This window comes from Bos indicus x Bos taurus, chromosome 20 (genome assembly GCF_003369695.1).
Source record: "Bos indicus x Bos taurus breed Angus x Brahman F1 hybrid chromosome 20, Bos_hybrid_MaternalHap_v2.0, whole genome shotgun sequence".
Classification (NCBI taxonomy): Eukaryota; Metazoa; Chordata; class Mammalia; order Artiodactyla; family Bovidae; genus Bos; species Bos indicus x Bos taurus.
Genome location: NC_040095.1, coordinates 14,144,518 through 14,167,945, shown reverse-complemented (window position 1 = coordinate 14,167,945; position 23,428 = coordinate 14,144,518). Strand labels below are relative to the sequence as shown.

Here is a 23,428-nt window from a genome sequence, read left to right as displayed (position 1 = left end):
TGGATGAATGGAAAGCACATTATTTAAACACCATCACTTAACAAATGGACAGATAGATTTCTATGTGATAAGGCAAGTTCAGTAAAATGTTAATGGTAGAATCTAGATGGTGGATGTTCATTATAAACTTCTTTCAACTTTGCTGTATGTTTGAAAGTTTTTATTATTTTAAAATAAGATAACAGAAGGAGAACCATCTCCTAAACTTCAGTAGTTGAAATAATAATCAAGATTCTATCAGTGGTTCATGTCACCCATAGAGATCCCAATGAAAGATGGTCTTTTAGTTCCCAAGAGATCTTCCTCAGTCCTACTCTGTCTTGCTTGGAGTAGAGATGAACTAGCTTCTCAGTAGTCCTCTTTTCCAAGAAACAAGGGAACCTGACTCTGGTAGAAAAAAGCAGTCCTCTTTTACCTCCTGCGTTAACCAGAACTTGACCTGGTTAACCTTCCCCCACAATTGGACCTTCCTCCCAGTTTCCCCTTTGTAAGAGCTACGTCCTCTCTCCTTATCTGATTTCCAGAAACTGTATCAGTTCACGCTCACATTACTTTCATGTAAGAGCCTTTTCTCTTTTGAAATCCATATTATCTGCCCATTTCATATCTCTATGGATGATAAGTTATGACTTAAATCAACTGTTACATCTGTATTTTTCCAACTACAGATTACAACTGGGTCACAGACCATTTAAGTCTATGAAGCTTGCCTTGATCCAAACATTAAAGTTATCAGCCACTTACGTGAGCACTCTTAGCATTTGTGTAAATGGCTCCACATAACACATTCCATCTTGCTTTTTTTTTTTTTTTAAAGAAGTATCTTCCCTGTAAGACTATGAACTTACAAGAGTATTTGAATTTCCATAATAAATGGCAGAGGCTGGCCACAGCAAGCATTCAATAAGTAGCTTCTTATGTAATGAACAGATAGTTTCAGACATTTTAATATACTCAATATATATGCTATTGGGAAGCTAAGGAGAACACAAAACAAGTTACAACAGCTATATTATTTCTACTTTAATTCTAATTTTATCCTGTCTTAAATGAGTCAACAGCTTTAGGGAATAACAATTTGAAGATTAGTCATACTTTGCAGGATTAATAATTTCCTAAAAGTTTCTTCCTTTACTGAGAAGGCTAAAGATATTGTCCTAACTGCATACTTCAGATTATGATGATCAAAAGGTAATTTGGCCAGACAGAAATAACTATGAAGTATTTTTCCAAACAATCCAAGAAATATTGGATTAAACCTATCCATTTTAAGAGAATCTTTTTAAGGCAGAAATAAGTACGGTTGCAAAAGATATTCCGCTCACTATAAAAACAGCTTTACATCTCCAGCTGCAAAGTTTATGTATGATAATTATCCACTGTAGAGAACTGTTTGGAGAAATTACTAAAATTGTCTAAAATAAAGTTATAAATATAACTTCAACATACATTATTGTGGGCATGTCAAAAAGCCAGGTCTTTCAACAATTATTAAGCCTTAATCCTTTGATGCTGAAGCTGAAACTCCAGTACTTTGGCCTCCTCATGCGAAGAGTTGACTCACTGGAAAAGACTCTGATGCTGGGAGGGATTGGGGGCAGGAGGAGAAGGGGACGACAGAGGATGAGATGGCTGGATGGCATCACTGACTCGAGGGACATGAGTCTCAGTGAATTCTGGAAGTTGGTGATGGGACAGGGAGGCCTGGCGTGCTGTGATTCATGGGGTCGCAAAGAGTCGGACACGACTGAGCAACTGAACTGAACTGAACTGAACTGAATCCTTTGACAGTCATGCCAGAAGTCTCTGTACTTCATAATCAGAAGCTCTGTTTTCATGTTAAAATTCTTGATTTTACAAGTAAATTACAAACAGCATACAAATGTAGTTGAAAATGATATGCCCTAGGGCCCTTCCAAATCTTTGTTCAAATCGTGATTCTTTTGTAATGTGGGTAAGTTACTCTCTCTGTGCCTTAGTTTCTTCATCAGTAATACCAACTCTCAAAAGGTTGTTATCATGATTATATAATACACATAGATATTTATGTACATGAGATATATATAATGGATAATAAATATAAAGGGCCTAACATAATACCCAACATACTTTACTGTGATAGATATATCCTCTCTTCCACCTTAATATTTTATCTTTCAACTCTGAAAAACAGACTCCCAAACCCACATGAACTGATTGATTGCCAATAATTTACAATAGATGAAGACTTGTTTGCTGCAAGGCTTAAATAAATCTTTAAATTTCATATTATTTAAGGAAAATAGTTTTGCTATGAAAAGTACTTCTGTTTGTCATAGATTTTTGAGCCCTTCTCAAGAGAAGGAAAGCTAGATTTATAGAACATCCCTTACCAAAGGGAAAAAAGGAGATGGTATTACAGCCAGAGATTCTGCAAATTAAAATTGTGATTTTTAATTAACATAGGGTACAGCTATACTTCTTCGAAACAGTAAACTATACAGTAAGTACACTGTATTGAGCCACTAGGGAGGTTCTGAGTGGCTCAGATGGTAAAGAATCTGCCCGGAATGCAGAAGACCCGGGTTTGATCCCTGGGTTGGGAAGATCCCCTGGAGAAGGAAATGGCACCCCACTCCGGTATCCTTGCCTAGATACTTCCATGGACAGAGGAGCCTGGAGGGCTACAGTCCATGAGGTCACAGAGTCGGACATGACTGAGTGACTAACACTTTCACATTTCATACTGCTCAGATAAGAAATGGGCCACTTGCAAAGATGCAAGTTTTCTGCATCTTGTCATGCAAGATGCTTGCTCTTCCTAAAATGAAATTCCTCATGGAAATATTGAAAAATAAGATTAAAAAATGTCCCTCAAACTAGATAGATTTTATCAAAAGGTACAATCTCTTTTTAATAGATTACCATATCATTTTCATTTGATAAGTATTAACAAATTATAGTCAGCATAGCTCTTTATCTTTTTGTTTTTTTAAGTAGAGTCCTATAGCTGGGTTTCTTACATAATTAAAATTCATGGCTTCAGATGTTTATATATGAGACGACAGTCTGAACTTCCTGACTATGCCACAGTTGTCTCTGTACTCTCCAGTTTCTGTGATACTGCCTTGCACATAGTAGCATTCAGGAGATTTCAAATGGATGCTTGATTGAATAAACAAAGTACATTCATTTAAATACAATATAAGAAATTTCAGAATTTGGATGGGTATCTGCTGTTAATACAGAGACTTCCCCATATGTAACAGAAAATTTTCAGAGTCTGAAGACATTGTCCTCCTATATAAACAGCTATACAATAACATTCTTTTATTTTTCTTCAATGAGAAAATTAGTATTTGAAACCTAAGAAGTTCCAAACATATGCTTTCATTATATCTATAACAAGCATGGATTTTAACCTTTCCAATAGCAGAAATCCATTGTTATAGCCAAAAAGAAACAGAAGTTTTTACTTTCAAGCTTGGTTCATTAGAAATCACAAGTCAAACATAAAATGCTATGTTGGACAGAACTTTAGAGATTATCTCCATTCCAGTCTTTCATTGTAAAGATAAGTAAACTCAGCTCCAGAAATGTTAAGTGACTTAATAAGGTCATACAGATAGTGGGAGAGTCTGGAAAAAAAACACAACTTAGGTTTCCTGATTATATATCCAGTACATGTGTAGCTTTCACAAATGCTATATGCAAACACACTACAACAGTGGTTTTATGGGGCTCTTTGAACCCTGTAAATCAATACAGTTGAATCACTGAGACTACAGTCCCCTCACCATCTGTACTGGAGGTCCTGGGGAACTTACCTTCAGTACTGGAAATGGGGGTACTGTCACATTTGCTTTCACACTGCTGCATTGATGGAGGTCGACTAGTTTCTGGACAGTCACTTGATGCCTGTCCAGTGTAGGAAAGACATTGCACAGTCCGCATTTGCTGTCCAAGGCCACACTGAGCAGAACACTAAACCAAAAGACAAGGAGAGACAAAATGCTGTTCTCAACAATTTTCAGGAGACAAAATAGATACTATGTCATTTCAAATACTATACATATTAGCTTTTAAAGCCCATATGTATTTCGGTCAATACTGAAATCAGATTGATTATATTCTTTGCAGCCAAAGATGGAGATGCTCTAAACAGTCAGACTGAACTGAATTGAACTGAATCCAATGGTCTCCCCACAAACTAGGGGTCAGAGATCCCCAAATCATGAAGGTGTCCCTCAAACAAATGGAATAGGGAAAAAAAACCCTGTATTTCACTCCCCCCACACCTTGTACAGTCAACCATCAGTAAATATTCCTTTAACAGTTGAAAAAAAAAAAAAATAAAGCCCATATGTAGTTAATCTTGGGGAGGTATATGATTAAATCATTCTATTACAGCATTGGTTTGGAAACTCAAGGATCGTGTCATTACCCTAGAATATAGAAGTAATATAGTTTCCAGAAGACAACGGATGGAGATTTCTTGGGCTGTGATTCCAACAGTGCCAATCAGTGCCAGTGAAGTTAAACAAGAGTATAATGAGAAAATACCTGTGAGGAAGTAAAATAGTCAGAGATTCTATTGCTCCCTATTTATTAAAGACTTGTGGGAAGACAACTCAGTGGTCTACTGGAGTGCTCTGAATCTGATTAAAATATTAGTTCAGTCTAACAGCAGTGACCATTGAGGGCCCTGGTGATGAGACCAGTTTGAAAAAAAAAAAGACATTAAATAAGTACCTTGAGTTTTGTAAAGTATGCAGATCTGAGACAAATCTGAGAAGAGGTCTGTAGGTAGCCAGTTAGCATGTCTCCCTTTCCTTCTTCATCTACCCAGGATTCAATTACTTTAGAACTGAAGTGCTCTCTGGGCCTGATCAGCTATCCTGGCTGAAGAGTGAAGCTGTGGTCTATTTTCGGGGCCTACCACTCAGAATACTGGAAAGCCTGTGAGATTTGGGATCAAGGAGATGAGGAGCTACTTGTGCAAAGACAGGTGATGGTGATATTTACAAGGTAAATAGACCAAGGCCCTGCTGGATTAATTTGCAAAAACTCTCAAGGCACTTATAGGACTTGCCAGGATATTCGCAGATACTTTTATTTTTAACTTTCTAAATACAGAATGATGAATAAATGCACCATAAAGATGTAATAAAGCATCTTTGAAAGGTATTTTCACTGGTTAATTTCAATTTTAGGAAACTGAATAGAAAATAGAGAGGAGAAGAAAAGGACTTGACAACATTTAAAAGAATAATCTCAAACGGATTTGTTGGTGAAATTATTAACATGAAAAAACTTCTACATGACCTTTATGTAACAGTACATTGCAACAAAGAATATATAAGAAAGGAAATTCCTATCTAATTTAAATAAAAATCAAAAGAGTATGTCTGCACTGATTCTTTAATAGCAGAATATCAATTATAAATTGTGAAACTATCACATGTCTACAGATAAACACTTAACTGCATTTGATTCTTACTTAAGCTTATGATGTATATTCCAGTTGAGCACTTTGTAAATTAAACTAAATATCATTATGTGAAAGAACATTATTAACTACTTGTTAGACAAATGCAAATGTTAATTATTTTATGGTCATACTTCTTTTATTTCCCCACAAGGCTGAGCACAGACCAAGAATATTTATTTGCCTTAATGGAGACTGAAAATCTTTGCCCACTCCCCAAAGAGGTCTGTAGATATAGCTACACTCTAGCAATAATGCATTTTGGCCACAGTTTTGGTAATTCTATGAAATGCCATTCCTACTAAGTAATGGAAGGCCCAGAGCACAGATAAAATCATGCTGGTGTAGTTATATGCCACTATGATTTACCTGAGCTCTCAGATATTAGAAAATAACTAGCTACAAAGTTAATTGTAAAACCACAGGAAAAGGGCATTGATTCACTAGAAATTTACTTTCTGGAGCATTATTTTTTAATATAACCTAAATAGGTTTCCTTTTCAACTTTCAAAAGAACAATATTTAATTTGCCTTCTATTCAAATATATCAATTTGCTTTCAAAGGATTTAAGGGGACCTTAAGCAAGATAACATAATTTAAAACTGAGAAAGAAGAAAATAGGAATTGGAAGATAAAATATAAATGAATCCAATCAATATAAAAATACAGGGACTTCCCTGGTAGTACAGTGGATAGGACTCTGCCTGCCAGTACAGAGGACATGGGTTCGATTCCTGGTCCAGGAAGATCCCACATGCTGTGGAGCAACTAAGCTCGTGTGCCACAACTACTGAGCCCGAGTGCTACAACTACTGAAGCCTTCGTGCCTGGAGCCTATGCTCTGCAACGAGAGAAGCCACAGCAGTGAGAAGCCCTTGCACCAAAATGAAGAGTAGTGCCTGCTCACCCCAACTAAAGAAAGGCTGCTCACAGCAATGAAGACCCAGTGCAGCCATTAAAAAATAAAAAAAGATAAAACCTAATTAATATCCTTACATGTTTTCTGTGAGGTTAAGAGGATTTATTTTCTTAGTGTGAAAATTAAGAAAATGGTGTTAACTGATTTGTTCTTGAAATAGTTGAGAGAGTTGGCAACAGAAGCCAAAGTTCTGGTAGCCTGTTCAAATCTCTGATCATCTAGATTGTTTCTCTTTAAGTTAAAATGTTAGAATCCAAGAAGTAGGTGAATGTGGGAAGTGTGTAGCTGTGGGAGAAACATGGCTCAGTGTCTGCATGTGACTGCTGCCGCCTGTGCACTTTTCACATTCCCATCTCATCCCTAGGTCTGTGTGTTGCTACTCATTTCATGAGCCCCTATAATGACCCAATCAGGAACCTCAAGTGTCTCAAGGTGCTGCTTCAGCAGGGGCCCATAGTCCAACTGCCTTACCTGGCCCCAGTCTCCTGTCACCCAGCGAGGAGGAGGGCAGCGGCCCAAACTGCAGCGGATGCGGACAGGGGGTTTGCTCTCCTCGGAACACTGTGTTGCTGGGAATGTTTTAGAAAGGTCACTGCTCTTGCACAGAACAATCCGATGCTTGAATCCTGGACCACATTTGGGAGTGCACTGTAAATAAAACAAATACTAATGAATAACGATAGTCTAAACATAGAGAAAGATTTGAGGAAAATCTTTCTCCAACTAAATGTGTATTTGAGTAAACAACATACACATGTACTAAATCTTAAGCAAAGTCTCAACAGATATGAAAGTTCCTTAAGTTTTTGAATAGAAGAACTTCTATCTTTTGCCCTAAGGTCTGTAAGAGCTAAATCCAGAGTTTGCTTTTCTTGGCAGCTTATCTTCTTTTATTGTGTGTAGGTTTATTCCTTTTGACTCTTCCCTATCCTTGGCCATATTCAGTTGTGGTAAGATAATATTGGTTTTTGGAATGCGGAATCCTTGGTTTCTTTTGATAGTCCCCTGGACTGCAAGGAGGACCAACCAGTCCATCCTAAAGGAGATCAGTCCTGAGTATTCACTGGAAGGAATGATGTTGAAGCTGAAACTCCAATACTCTGGCCACTTGATGTGAAGAACTGACTCACTGGAAAAGATCCTGATGCTGGGAAAGACTGAAGGTGGGAGGAGAAGGGGACAACAGAGGATGAAATGGTTGGATGGCATCACTGACTCAATGGACATGGGTTTGGGTTGGTGATGGACAGGGAGGCCTGGTGTGCTGCAGTCCATGAGGTTGCAAAGAGTTGGACACAACTGAGTGACTGAACTGAACTGAGGTGTAGTCTTCTGAAAAAAATTCTTATGGGTACTAGTAGGCCATGAGAAATTACCTTTGTGAAGCAAGCTAAGGTTTGATTTAGATGTGTACAGGTGGCCCTCAGTATCAGCAGGGGACAATTTCAGGACCGTGGAGGACACCAAAACCTGTTGATGATCAAGTCCCTTGTATAAAATGACAGTATTTGCATATAACCTACACACATCCTCCTGTGAACTTTAGATCATCTTTAAATTACTTATGATACCTAATACAATATAAACACTATGCAAATAGGTACCAGTGGAGCAAATTCACGTTTTACTTTTTGGAACTTTCTGGAATTTTTTTCCCAAATATTTTTGATCTTCTGTTGGTTGAATCTGTGGATGTGGAACCCAGAGATATAGCAGGCCAAATGTACTCTTAGTATGCGGTAGCTAAGAATACATGATCACAGGTAAAGATTTATTGCACAGAGAATCTCTGGATTCTTCCTTGTCCATCAGTTAAACATAAGGAATTTGACGATTCTTTAGTTGGACCAGTAAGCTCTTCACACTGAGGAAAAGATCCTTCTTCCTGTCACAAAGTCTATTATTTACCTCTTTTTGAAGTTAATTGGAGTGCTCTAGAGTTACTGTTCAGGAGTTACCTACTCAATGTGGTGGCTGACTGAAGTCCTCCAGCTTTTCCCCCTGAACATCTGAACCTTTCCTTAAAATCTATACTTCTCAGTGAAGTGAGACCCTTACCCACAATATTTTGAAGCCCTGTTTCTACATCTTTCATTCAAAAACTACTACCAAATTTCCCACAGGAACTACACTAGACTATAGTGTAGTGTAGACTGTAGGGGGAGAGGAGATCTAAGAATGAATAAGTCAATGAAGGAGCTCACGGTTTTAATGCAGGAGATAGACATGTGAACATAAGAATAAGTAACATTACAGAGAATGTAAGAATATATAAATTCTTGTGCCCCTAGTCATCATCTGCCTATTTTATGATTATGAATTCATATATCCTCTCATTCCTATCAGACTATAAGCTTAAAATAATTTCATCTCTGCTTCATCTTCATATACAACCTCACCCTATCTATCCTCAGGATCCAACAGAGGACTTTGAGAATGCACTCAATAAAGATATTTGGAAATATCTTCAAAATATAAATATATTTGCAAAGATAATGGTTTTGATTTATTTTTAGGTAAATCAAGACCTACTAGCTGTGGGATGAGAATGTCTTAAGGAACAATGTACACTCTCCTGAGTGGCTTTGTCAGGGGCAATCTTGAACTGGTGACATGTCATAGAGAGAAAGAAAAATAATACAAATTTTTCATGTGTAAATCAAGGACCCACAAACACTCTTCATCACAATGAATGTAGTAACAGAGTGCATTTCCTCTAACTTAGAAAACATTTAATTAAGATACAGTTGAAGGAGAATAACATCCAGTTTTTTCCAATATGGTTCCAGAAAAGGCTTTAGTTAGGGATTTAGAGGTCAAGAGAGAAATTCCTGATCCCTGTTGTTATGTTTTACAGCCAAGTCAACATCCTTCTGTCCAGCTGCAGCTTCATTCTACCCATATAATCAATCACTAGGTTCTATTAACCGAAGTCCTAAACCTCTTTCACATTTGTTGATTTCTGTCTGTCTCCATTGCCACTAACCCTCCTACCAACAAACATCACTTCTTGCATGTAAAATTGCAATGACTTTCTAACAGGTCTCCTGTTTCTTGCTCTTGTCTTACTTCAATCCACTCTCTAAAGGACATATCTGATTATGTTCTATTTTGATTTTTTAAAAAATCATACAGTGGTCTTCAAGACATAAACTCAAACTCTTTAAATATGCTTACTATACACTGATAGGAAGGCTCTGCTTACCTTTCCAGATTCACTTCAATAGGCATAAAGCTAATGCTGCTGCTGCTACTACTATGACTGTGTGTGTGTGTGTGTGTGTGTGTGTTCAGTTGTGTCAGACTCTTTGTAACCTCATGGACTGCAGCCTGCCAGGCTCTTCTGTCCATGGAAGTTTTCAGGCAAGATTACTGGAGTGGGTTGCCATTTCCTACTCCAAGGGAATCCTCCTGCCGCAGGGTTCAAACCTGAGTCTCCTTCATCTCCTGCATTGGCAGGCGGTTTCTTTACCACTGAGCCACATGGGGAGACTTACTCCTATGACTACTGCTGCTATTAATAACGGTAATTATGATAGCAGCCACCATTTAATAAATACTCTCGATATTAATGGCTTCCCTAGTAGCTCAGCTGGTAAAGAATTTGATTGCAATGCAGGAGACCCTGGTTCAATTTCTGGGTTGGGAAGATCCAATGGAGAAGGGATAGGCATCAAGTGCTGTGCTAAGTGCTGTAATTCATAAAGTTCTCACAAAAATCCTGTGAGATGACAATTATGTTTAAAAGGAAGAAACAACCTTAGGGTAAGTGGTTGGTACAAAGACATGCAGCGATTAAATGGCAGACCTAATGTTAACACCTACTGAGTGTTTCCTGGATGTCAGACCCTACATCATGAACTTTGTATATATTATCTCATTTAATCCTCACCACAACCGTGTTACTTTATATGTCAAGAAACTAAGACACGCAACACTATCTTGCAATCATGCATTCTGTAGAATGAATAGAACCCTGATTTGAGTCTCTTGAGCTTGCCCCACTTGTGTTTGGTCCTCTTGACTTCACACAAGTTTCTTCTACCATTTATCAGTATTAGAAGACACAGCCTTAGAGAATTTCTGTCACTCTCTTAATGTTTAATATTATTATTGATAATGATAATCCTACTGCTTTATATTCCACTAGAGTTTCACAGTTCACAAAATACGTTCAATACATTATTCTCATATATATTTTTGAGCCTTTTACAGGAAGCTTAAACAACTTAATTGAGGTTAAACAGATAGCAAATTGTAGAGCTGGAACTAAATTCTAAGGCTTCCGGTCTAATCCATACTTTAGCTCTTAGCATTCATAGAAACAAAGTCTCATGAATACATGAGTATTAATTATTATAAAAATAAATGAGGTGAAGTACAAAAGGACAGAGGGGTACTTCAGACTTTAGGGATAAGAGCAGAGACATATAGGATATATCAGGAATTCCGATTCGTATTTAGTATTCAGTTTAGTGTTCAGTCAATATTTTGAGGCTATGATTAATTTTCTATATTGGGAAAATTTATTGAAAAATGTACTCAAGACTTTCTCTCTCTTCATATTTTAAAAGCATATGTATATATATTAAAGCCTCAGATAAAAGAATGTCTATATGGGTATAACTAAGTCACTCAGCTGTATAGCAGAGATCTGCACAAAACTGTTATCAATGATATTTCAATTAAAAACTAAAGTTAATTAAAGCCTGGGACATAAGTCTCTTGTTTATTCTAATATCTTTTTACAGTAGCAAGAAGCTTCTGCTCTTATTTGAACACTGTAGTGATATCTAGCAGTCTTCCATAAGAGCCTGTGCCAAAGTCCTGTTTACAATTAGGGGAAGCAGACAATGCAAAGACAGACGATTCTTTCATTTGTGTCTGAGAAGCCCCCAGGGAACCAAAGACAAAACGAAACAAATGAGATCGATGACAATAGGGAGAAGAATAAAGCGAGAAAGCAACACTGAAATTTATTAAGTGTTCTAAGCCCTTTGCATACCATAATCTATCTAATCTTCACAGAAACCTCACAAAGTGCTGTTTTCACACTCATTTTACTAGTGGGAAGCTGAAGTATTGAGTAGTGCAGATAAATTCACATGGCAGTTTTGAAAAAGATAACGATCTGAAAGATAAATGTACAAATCCTCTGTGGGACAATGTGAAGTTATATGCAAAGCTTAACATACAACATCTTCTATTGAGACAAGAAATAATTTTAGAGAATTATAGCCCAAGCTCCACTAAATAAGCCATAGATATTCTATCCTATAGCACTGGAAATAAAGAGATAATCAATTGGATTCTCAAAATAGTGAATGACTGAGAACTACATTAAGATTCAATGAATACAATGGCCCCAAGCCCTGAAGATCTAGCCATGAATATTACATGTCTATAGTCATAATCTCAACTCTTCTAGAGGGTGATTATAAAATTAAGTGTTTAAAAATTGCTTGTAAAAAATAATAAAGGCACAAGGATGTCACTTAGACTAGCTTAGATTTAAGTAGGGCTTCATCCTGCAAATTCTTCTGATCTTATGTCAGCGATGCTCAAGCAGAGACATCCCTCAGCTTGTTTTTATTTTTACTTTCTGCCTCTTCTTTCTTTAAGCTACATTTCATCTTCTCCTCTCTAGTCTTCTGATGAATAAAGATGTTTATCTATCTGACAGCCTCAGTTTTATTTAGTTACCCCCCAAAATAAGAAATCCTAGAAAATCAAGAGTAACCATGATTATGCATATGATTAGTAGGCAGTAAATTAATCATGAATGATTCAGAGCATTTTTTAGAGACAATATTAGTCTATACTCATGTAAAGGGCATATTTTTGCACATTTTTTGAGTATGCAGTAAAATTCATTAGAAATAATTAGAAACTGAATACTTAGTTCAGTAATAAAGTAATTTTTTAGACTAAAGTCTAGTTATAAATATCAAAATCCATTCAATTCATTCTTATAATAGCTGGACGGAAGGTAATTCAGTGGAGAATGATTCTTTAGTAAACTTATTTCTCACTATTTCTCCTTATTGCAGATAAATATCTTTCTTCTTTTATTCATATATTCAGAATCTCACAATTATTTAAAATCTGATCAGACCATTTATTTTTTGTTCTCATCTCAGTTGAATATAGATGGTGATTTTTACGAGAGATACATTCGTACTTCAGTTTAACATTTTACGATTAAGAAGCAAAAACACATTTTGCAGAAAAAATTTTGAAACCACAACAGGGAAAATAATTTGGCTCTCACTTATAAAGGATAGAAACATTAACATTTGGGCATTAGACTGAATTCTCTCTGGATAAGTGGGTTTAATTTACTTAGTTATGGCACCAGAGTAGAACCTAGGAGTAAACACCGTGATAGCACAAGTATCTACTAAAACAAAGAATGACTTGGAGGTAGATTTCCCCCCACCCCCATCCTTCTTAAGTAATGCTACCTAAATGTAAACCCCATAAAGTCAATTGAGTATGATGCCAGTCATCCACTTGTGGAAGAATAAGTACAAGAAACAGACCTTTTTCAATGGGTACTCTGTGGGAGTCAAAAGAAACCATTCTTATACATCAAAAGAATGGCTAAGGATTGCTGGAGCCCATCCACAGCACACAGCAATGCTTTCAGAGAAACACGCCAAGAGAGGGCAAAAACAGAAAGCCATTTAAGTCCAACATAGCATGGGTGATCCCAGGAGTGAGGCTAGATTGTAGGAAATGGGAAAGCCATAGCTTCATTAGTTCCACAAAAGACTGCAGAAAAGTCATTTTCCACGAAGGTAATTTGGCTGAATTTTTTTTTTTTTTTTTTCCGCCATAAGCATGGGGTGGGATTCACTGATGGGGAAAATAGTTCCTGGCTTTGCAACAATGGAAATTTTATGTGAGAGCAGCCGGCAAAGAAAGAAAAAGGTCAGAGGGTACATTCCTCTTACTGCAACATGTTTTCACCAGTTGAACCTCACCCTTGTGATTAACAGAGCTCAGACAGCTGATAGTTGGAAGTGGGAAGGGGGCAGAAAGAGCAGGAAAGTTTTCATGGGTGTGTCAGAAAGATATTGTGTGAAATTATCTTTGCAAAAGTAAAGTGAAAGAGACTGAACACTGCCTGCTCTTCTGCTGGGACCCCCTCTTTTCATTAGTGGGAGATGTTACATTCCTCTGGGAAGATCAGGCTCCTTGTTCTCACTTTGTTCTCCATAGCTACTCAAACATTTTTTCACTTACTGTTATTTACTTTTACTTATTTTTAATTCATCTAGAGAAGAGTAGGTTTTGTGGTAAAGGGAAGTGGAAGAGTGAGAGTACACCTTCTCCTTTGGAAAATACACAGGAGAGACTGAATGGGGCAAAAATCATCTCTCCTCCAGAACAAGAGATCAACATGATGATATTGATGATGTTAACTAGAATCTTTGAGATGGTAATGGCAGGATTTCCTGACTCATGCTTACCCCAGAATAGTTTTCCTGCATTGCCTGTAGAGAGACAATAGCCCACTAATTTTTTTTGGAGGGGGTGGGGGTGGGTGGGGCGGTGATAGTCCCAACATGTGTACTCCATGCCCTTGGCTCTACTTCTCTACCCTAGGCTTTGACTCAGCCATCTTAAAGAGATAGCAGACATGTGATTAGAAGTCCCCTTCACTTACATATATTTCTTCAGGCAGTTTCCAGGAGTGCCTAACAGCCTCATAGAACCATTTGAGCAAGTCACTTATAAGACTGGAGAGATGAGAATCGAAATGCTAAGAGTAGGGTAATTACAACCTACATGAGGTTGAATTAGGAAGAAAATCTTAAAATGGTATTTGAAATGGAAATATGCAGTAGTTTACACAATCTATTTTTTAAGGTGATAATATTTGCTGTTTTATGTTAAAATAAAAATATAATAACAAAGAAAAATGTAGGTGCAGAGACCAATGTGAAGTGAGTCTGCACATGAGAAGGTTTTGCTGTTTTAGTGATTGGCAGAAGTTTTTTTCTAGTTTTTGAACTTGTCTGTTTTTCTCTACTTTTTGCAGAAGAATGATGTGGTATAAAGTTCTGTATTCAAGCCTTTAACCTATCACTACTTTTTCAATCTTATCTTCCATTTATTCTTTAAAACAAATCCTTTCCTCCCACCCTACTTTCACCACATATTCTTTGTATTTTTGTTCAGTTGTTTCTCTTATCAGGAATACTTCTCCAGTTTCTCAGTTCTCTTCGCTTCTTCAAATTTTACACTCCTACAATATTCAGTTCAACTCTCATCAACTAAAAAGCCTTCTGATTCTATTCCAGGCTATTCTGACCTTAGCTTCTGAATTTCTGTATCACTTCTACAATCCATCATTGTGTTAAACATAGTCTTATGTTATTCTCTAGTTGTTTCATAGATATTCCTTATTTTCCCAAGTTTATGAGATTCTTTTGAATTCTCCTTAGTCCCTATCCCAATAAGGTTAGAAAGCACCCAATTATACTTATTGAGTTGGCCTAAAACCCTTCAAACATTGCAGCCAATCATTGGGTCTCCCATTATGATTTTCCAGTAACAATGTTGCCATCATTATTGACAACTATTTATGAATTTCTACAAGGGTTTTGGGCACTGACTTGCAAGTAAAACAACTACTAACATGTACAATTCCATAAAATGTCTCTTCTTTATCAATGGATTTTATCTTCCAAATGAATTTAGGAGTTAATCCACCCACTGTAGGTAACAGAAGAGTTCATACCTTTTCCATAACCACTGAGTGAATAATACCAGGAATATCTCTACATTTGATTGAAACACAAATAAAAGTTAGGCAGAATATAATTACTGAAGCTGGACTGTGGCCAGGAAACTTGGGAGAACACTCCCAACGTCTCCCAAAGATTCCACAGATAACCACAACTGGTCAGAATCTCCATTTCCATGTACCATCTTAAACACAGTCTCTCTTTCAACCCCAGCCCTCTAGCAAAATAAGGCTACTCAAGTAGTAAGATTCACAGGGAGAAAAGTTAACATCCATAGGTTCCTAAAGAACAATGTTTAATTATTTTTGTTTATTTTTTTCACAAACTTATGAGGTCTACAGGAAATACCTAAAGCAAGTACCACTATGTTTCCAGCAGGAAATGCATCCTGTTTTGCTAACTTAGAAAAATGATCTTTAGTTATATAGCCAGATACTCATTCTTTCTAACACTAAACAACACTTGAGAAAGATTCAGTTCCTCTTTAGGAAAAGTAGAGAATGGTACAATATGTATATGTGTATGTCTCATGCAGAATGAAGAGTCAATTAACTCTACCTCTTACCTCATTTTTCATAAGACTATTTCTCTGAGGGTTTGGGATTATATTTGACTTTTTACATGTATGCCAGAAAAATATTATCTTAGTCAGATCTTCTTCATTAATCATGTAAGTGGAGGTAATAATAAAATCTGAATTTGACTTTTTGATATGTTATAACCCTCAACTCCATATTTCTTCCACAGAAGCAATTAGAATATATATAGATATATAACATGTGATAATCAATTAACAAATTCATACGTAAGAGTTAGTTAGGCTTGAACATTACTTTGAAAAAAAGATAAACATATCACTTATTTTGAGCCTATAAATGCTGCTCAATAATAGCAAAGAAAAAGGAAAAAAAAAGAGAAAAATATACAGAAGGTATATATATATGTATATATATATATACACAAATATACCTTAACTCACTATAGTAGTCTCTCAAATTCACTTCAGGCTTGTTTTTAATCAAATTGATTACTAGTTTCTCATTGAGTTTCCTGACCCCCAAAACCTTTAGTTCCTGGCAAGCAGCAAAAAAATATAACATGGCCAAATTCACTGTTATGCAGTCCTTACTTGTTAAGTTCTAAGATGCTCACACGCTCAGGTGTCCTTAATATTAAATGCTTTGGTATTGATAGTTAAGACATCTCAAAACATACAGCCTCAGATTTCCTTACTTCTGACCAGTCCAAAGCCACCCACTGAGGTGGACACGACTGGTTGTTGCAGGGCTCTTTTTCAATAGGCCGGTGTGTTAAACAACCACTGTAGTCCAGTGTCTCCTCCTCAGAAGGTCCAATCTTCCTGATGCAGAGTACTGCCCTTGTGCGCATCCCACCATCACAAGTCTTGCTACATTCCAACCAGTCCCCAATGAACCACCTGCAGCAAGAAGTGAAAGAAACACAGAAAAGCATTCCCTCAGTGCAGCCAGAGATTTCAGCAGAGTGAAGGCACTATATCAGTGGACTACCTCCTCTTCCCAGAAGAGCTAACATTTCAGTGTTTGTTGATGTGACAAATGACAAACAGAAGAACTGCTTCCATATACATAAGGAAAAGATAAATCACTGTTAGCTGCTTTCTAGAGTATACTGCATGGGCTTTGCAACAGGCAAACAGGTTCAAACAAGCAATCCATTATGTGTTTTTAAACTTCTTTTTCTCCATTTTTTAAAAATTAACTTCTAAAATGAGGATAACAATACCAATCATGAGATTCTCATGAGGACTAAGCAAGGTAACATATGAAGCTTCAAGTCACATGCTGGTAAATGTTAAAAACTGGCTCCTCGTGGGAGGGAGAGTCCTCATCCATTGCATTTGCCAGTTTTTGTGATATAGATACTTCATTATGGCCAAATTAAAGCTATCACCCTAAACATAACCAAGAGAAGATATGCTAGTCACAGGGTCTCAGGAGCTTCTAACAACATCTGACACAAAAGAAGCAAGACACAGAAGCCATTTTTATTATTATATTGAGAGAGGTTCTCCCTCAATTGAGTGTTTGGTGATAAACCACCCTGCAGGAGCAAGGGATTTGTTTCCTGATTCCCAGAAATGTACATCACGCTCTGCATAAGACAGAAGTCTTTACTGTCCTTCTAAGGGCAGAGATGGCCCAGGTATCCATTCAGAAGACATGGGAGTGCTGAAGACTCTGCAGTAGGAGTAGAGTCCTGAGCCAGGTCTGTGAAAACATGGAGATCCCTTGCTTTGACCTCCTTTACTCCTAAAAAGAGCTTCTACAGAGCTGATGTGGGAAGAAACAGAAATGTCTTAATAAAAGAACATATCTCATATCCGTAGGTATACCACACCTAGAGTCATCAATGAACTTTCATATATGCAATTTCAGGTGTATGTTTGTGTCTGTGTCATATTTCTGCAGGACTCACTTTTTTGGGCACATTAATTGGTCCAAGGGTACAAATCATGATCCCAACCAAACCAAGAAGGATTCAGCTTTAGAATTTTTACATCTAACGTAAGCAAAAGGAATACTTTCCTTTCTGGTCACAAGGGTATATAAAGATATAAGAGCTGATGATGGCCATATTCCGTGTCAAGTGGAATTAACTGATTTGAAAGAATGCAGAGGAGGAGCTAGAGTCTTGAAACTATTTGAGTGCTTGATTCCAGCCATTCCTGAAGCTAGGTCCACTTTTATACTTCCCTCGGCTTTGTTAATATAAACCACTAAATTCTCTTCAGTGCAGAAGCTAGCCAAAGTTGAAGTTGTGCTAGTTTTGCCAGAGTCCTGACTGATACATTATTGTATTTAATGTCATGAATATATGCTGAATGCCTACTATGCTCAAGGCACTGTGCTTTGTTTTATAGAAGAAAGTAAGACATTGTGTTATGAAAACAGTTTTCCAAAATCATGATAAGTGCAATGATGGAGCTAGAACTAGATCCCGCATCCACTGTTATCCACTGAATTTCACTTCCAACAATTCAACATTTCTAACAAATAGTAGAATCTAAACCACAAACATGAGGTCAAAAGACATTTTCTTCATTCCATGCTTATAAATCATGCATACATCCTAAACAGAGATGCTCACGCTCTTGGGTAGGAGACTAACCAGAGAGAAGAGTATAAAAGTTAAGAACAAATGTCACCTCTTTCCATGAGCTTAATTCATTTGTGCCAGTTTTGTATGTGGAAGATAATACCTTAGTGAAGTCAGAGTACTAGTATCCTAAATTTGAGCCTACACTCAGCCAAATAAGCCACAATGGCCTTTGTTCATTATTATTTTTATTATCTTTACTGACAGGGGGAAACCAGCATTTAGAAATATCATAATTAACCACTTTCCCAAACTTAAAATATATTTTGTCAAAAATTTATAATTTTTCAATCTAAAATTTACTTAAAGAGTGACAATTTAATCTGGAATTTTAGAAATCTGACGTTAACATCTTTTTTCTAAGTCATTTTCCAGAGAAGATATAAAGTGATTTTCATAGTCTTTCCATTTTGTTTTCCACAGATGAGTAGGATCCTAAGTTGTTAGTACCATTTTTGGTAAAGAGGAAAATGTGTACTGAGAATAATAACTTGCATGCCAGCCATAGTGAAACTCTGATTCAATTCGAAACAATGATTTCATCACCAAGATTAGGGGATAAAACAGTAATGTGTATAACTCAGCCACAAAAAGTTCAGTCATACCACCTCCAGCCATGATCTCATTAGGTCTCATAATGTAAGAAGGATGGAGGCCTTCAAATTAAACACAGGTGCCCAGAGTAACAGCGATGATTCAGGAGGTGTTGCTGTTATTTTTGCTCACAAGGCCAGGGCCACCTCTGCCTTTTTATTCTTCATCCTCTCTTTTACTGCCAACCATCAGAGAAGACTCTTGAGAGTCCCTTGGACTGCAAAGAGATCCAACCAGTCCATTCTGAAGGAGATCAGCCCTGGGATTTCTTTGGAAGGAATGATGCTAAAGCTGAAACTCCAGTACTTTGGCCACCTCATGCGAAGAGTGGACTCATTGGAAAAGACTCTGATGCTGGGAGGGATTGGGGGCAGGAGGAGAAGGGGAGGACAGAGGATGAGATGGCTGGATGGCATCACTGACTCGATGGACGTGAGTCTCAGTGAACTCCGGGAGTTGGTGACAGACAGGGAGGCCTGGCGTGCTCCGATTCATGGGATCACAAAGAGTCGGACACGACTGAGTGACTAAACTGAACTGAACTGATCTCTTAGCTTAGATGTATCATTCTAGCATTTAACTAGAAATGTATGAAAGTAAAAACATTATCTACCCTCCTATTTCCCTTCTGACTTTAACTTTGATTTCAGGCTTTACACTCAGTCCCTCCCTGTTGTATCTTTATTGCTCAGCAAATCATCCCTTCCCATGTCTCGCTAAAGGATTAAATCACCATCCAGATATTTAAGTAGTTTTGCAATTTTACCACTGTAGCTACTAGTCCCAGTTTCACCACTCTTCTGTCCAGTTTAAGACAGACTGCTTCCTCCATCATTTTCCAAGTATTTGACCCTCTGATGACATTCTCCCTATTTCTCTTTTTTCATTCTCTAGATTCAGTGGTAAAATATGAGCATGAAAATTCTCAGAGATTATCAACTGCTGAATCATTATAATCTGCATAATACTGGGGCTATTTCTTTTTGAGCTGAAGAACCTACAATAAAATTGTCTTCATTCTCACCAGGATGAAGAAGCTGTACAGTTAGTGGGATTCATTTTTGAGTGTCTGAAATAAGAGTGACTTGATATAGCCTGTGTAATCCAATCTACAGTATCTGTACATTAAGAGGACAAACAATAATACTGGAGGAAGGGAATGAGATGATGGGAGTTGACTTCTAGGATCCCTCGCAGGTCTGACATTTTGGAGTTTTATACAGGAATCTGATGATCTTTTCCTAAACTTATAACAGAGTATAGTTGTACATGGGAGTGAGGTACAATGACTCAAAATAAAAAGATACTGTTAAAGAAAAACTTGCCCCTGGGTAAAAATCTCTCTCCCGTCTGACTCCTTTTGCTTATAACTCTTATCATACTTAACATATTTTGCCTTGTACTATAGTTATTTTTTATAGGGCTTCCCTGGTGGCTCGATAAGGAATCCGCTGCAATATGAGAGACCTGAGTTTGATCACTGGGTTGGGAAGGTCCCCTGGAGGAAGGCATGGCAACCCATGCCAGTATTCTTGCCTGGAAAATCCCCATGAACAGGGGAGCCTGGCAGGCTACAGTACATGGGGTTGTAAAGAGTCGGACAGGACGAAGTACAGTACAGCACCATTTATTGTATTCTATTGCTTTCACCTCTCTGATTTTCACCAATTTAAAAATCAAAGTTACATACAGGAATTATGTTCAGTATTTAAAGATTCTTCACATGAGGTCATATACAGAAATCTTTTTGCTATTAAAAGACAGCATGGTCAAAACTGAACGCTTGGCCTTTCATTTTGGATTCTAACTCAGCATTACTTCCTTTTCCTATGCTGAGGCACCAACTTCCTATCAGTCATGCTCTTTGATATCAACTCCTCCCTTTTCCTTTTCCTAATGACTTCTGCCTATGTCATGAATCCCACTATTTTCATTCAATGCCTCTAGAATTCTTGTTTTTTTTTCTCTCTCTCTAGTCACCTCACCACCTTGACTATTATTTTCATTCTCACAAAAGAGTTGCTCCTCTGACCACATTACTTTTTCCTAGCAAGACTTCCTTTGGCTTTTTAAAGTCTCTCAAATAAACACGGTTATCAGTATTTCTTTATCAATGCCTCTTTTGTCTATTCTTCCTAGTCCCTGTCATTTCCTTTACGTAATATAAGGACAAATCTTATTGCCCTCTTTTTTTCCATTCTCTACTTATAAAGTCTCCAATATGACTAAAGGACATTTAAAATATTTTATTATTTGAAAAGATAGTTTCTGATTAAAAAATATCATTTAGGATTATAAATTAATGGTATTGGGAAAACAGTAATATCTGAAAATAAATATAGGTCCTTTCCTCAAAGCCGGCAAATATATTTCAGATAGATTAGAGTTTACATAAAAAAAAAAAAAAAGACTTTGAAAGCATAAGCATAAAGTGGGTAAGGCCTTCTTAACATTATACCAATGAAAGAAATAAAAGTTAGTTTTCCTATATAGTATTTTACAAAAAGCTTTTATAAGTAAAACTAGATCATAACAAACTAGAAAAAAAATTTGCAAAAGAGTTAATAATCTTAATTAAGACTTCAGACAAAACAATAACAAAATGATAAGCACTTTGATAGAAAAATGGCACAGGCCATGAAGAGGAAAAACAAAAAAGAAATGACCACTGAACATAATTTTTAAATGTTTAGCTGCATCAGCAATTGTAGAAGTACAAAAAATAAAACACCAATTAGATATCAAGGTTTTTTTTTTCCCCCTTTCAATAGTTAAAGATTGTTTTAAAAATAATATTACCAAGTGTTGTTCAGGTTAGGGAAACAACAGTCTTATGTACATACTATCAGTGAGAATACACTTTTATACATTCTTTCTAGAGAGTAATCTGACAATGTGTCCCAGAGGGTTAAACATAAGTCCGTTTACACTAGAAATTTTAGAAGCAAAAATGGTTAATGCTGTGGAATAGAAAGGGATCAAAAGCTAGGGCCCAGAGAAGATTGTTCTACAGTGGAAAGTCAGTTCAAATAAACATGACATATCTACTAAATGTTGTAGACGGTGTTTAATGTTCAGAACAATATAATGTTCAATATGCTGAGACCTGACTATAAGACATCATAAATAACTGTTGTTTAGTTGCTAAGTCGTGTCCGACCCTTTTGCAACCCCATGGACTGTATGTAGCCTGCCAGAGTCCGCTGTTCATAGGATTTCTCAGGCAAGAATAGCAGAGTGGGTTGCCTCTTCTTTCTCCAGTGGGTCTTCCCAATCCGTGGACTGAACCCACATTTCCTGCATTGGCAGGTGTATTTTTTTACCACTGAGCCACCAAGGAAGTCCAAATAATATAATACCACTTTGTTACATACATGTGCCGATGTAGACATTGAAAAAGATGAAAAATATTAACTATGATCTTACAAGTATTAAGTGTTTTTTAAATTTTCTTCTTTGTATTTATCTGTATTTAAGAAATTTTATGTTTTAATATGTATTAAAAAAACCAAACACGATTGTCACATTGTCATTTGAAAAAACTTCTTTCTCCCACATTCATTTAAAGTCTTTTTGAATTCAGTAGTCTTTCAGTGAGCCTTATCTCTATAATACCAATGTAATGGGAATCTTATTACATATGATAACCATTCTGGATAGTTTATTAAGATTTCCTTATTCATTTTGTATTGGGGTGTAAAAAAATAAGTTAAATTTAAAAAATTCTTTTCATAGTCTGAATTCAAAGAAATAAGGAAAAAATTAAAAAGGAACAAGAAAAACTACACTAATAAAGAATATTTTAAATATGTATATTAGTTCTTTTCAATAAAGAAAACTGATTTTTCTTTTTCAAATTCCATTTTCTTACCTCCAAACAACAAAAAAGTTAAGAAGTAACTTTTTATTTCAGAACTACAAAAGAAAGGGAAATACAAAACAACTTTAATTGTTTAGGTTAATTCCAATATGTCAATTATCCTTAAAGTGTTTAAAAAAAGACTCCAATGTAATATACAAGCATGTAATATACTGGGTGAAATGACCAACCACTGAAATCTCAAAGGATGCTTGAATAGCATGCATTTGAAATTAAATGAAAAAGCTGAGGCCCAAATAGAACAAGTGTGACCACGCCCATTCAAATGCCTTAAATGGCTGATCATGATAAACATAACACTTAAAAGTACTGAGTGCTGGGGAAGTAACTAGGTTGAGGCTCACAATTATACGGAAATACACTTAGGTCTTTAGAAATGTCAAAAAACAGCTTGTGCATTTTGAGCATCACTTTGTTTTATATAGCTTTTCAGTTTCTGTTGAGACAAATTTACAAAAATAATTAGCAGAAGAAAGGAAAATAAAAAAATAATTAAATATCTTGTCTTTGTAATATATACCATAGGTTGTATTTCTATACTTTCCCATGTCTGGATTTTAAGGTGTTAGTTACATAGTGATCACATTTGAAAAAGAAGAGACATGAAATTTCAAAAGTCTTAGAATAAAAACTTCTATCACCCTAGATTCTGTGTGCTCCTTATTTGGCAGCC

General features: G+C 36.5%; 1 protein-coding gene across 1 annotated transcript in view; it reads right to left on the bottom strand.

Moving 5' to 3' along the window:
• The window catches only part of ADAMTS6 (ADAM metallopeptidase with thrombospondin type 1 motif 6), a 278,064-nt gene that overhangs the window by 16,216 nt on the left and 238,420 nt on the right, over positions 1 to 23,428 (bottom strand). Inside the window, exons 21-23 of the mRNA XM_027520428.1 lie at positions 16,377 to 16,581; positions 6,859 to 7,035; positions 3,807 to 3,963 (exon numbers count right to left, since the gene is read on the bottom strand). Coding sequence (XP_027376229.1) covers positions 3,807 to 3,963; positions 6,859 to 7,035; positions 16,377 to 16,581 — 539 coding nt within the window. The remainder of the gene's footprint in view (positions 1 to 3,806; positions 3,964 to 6,858; positions 7,036 to 16,376; positions 16,582 to 23,428) is intronic.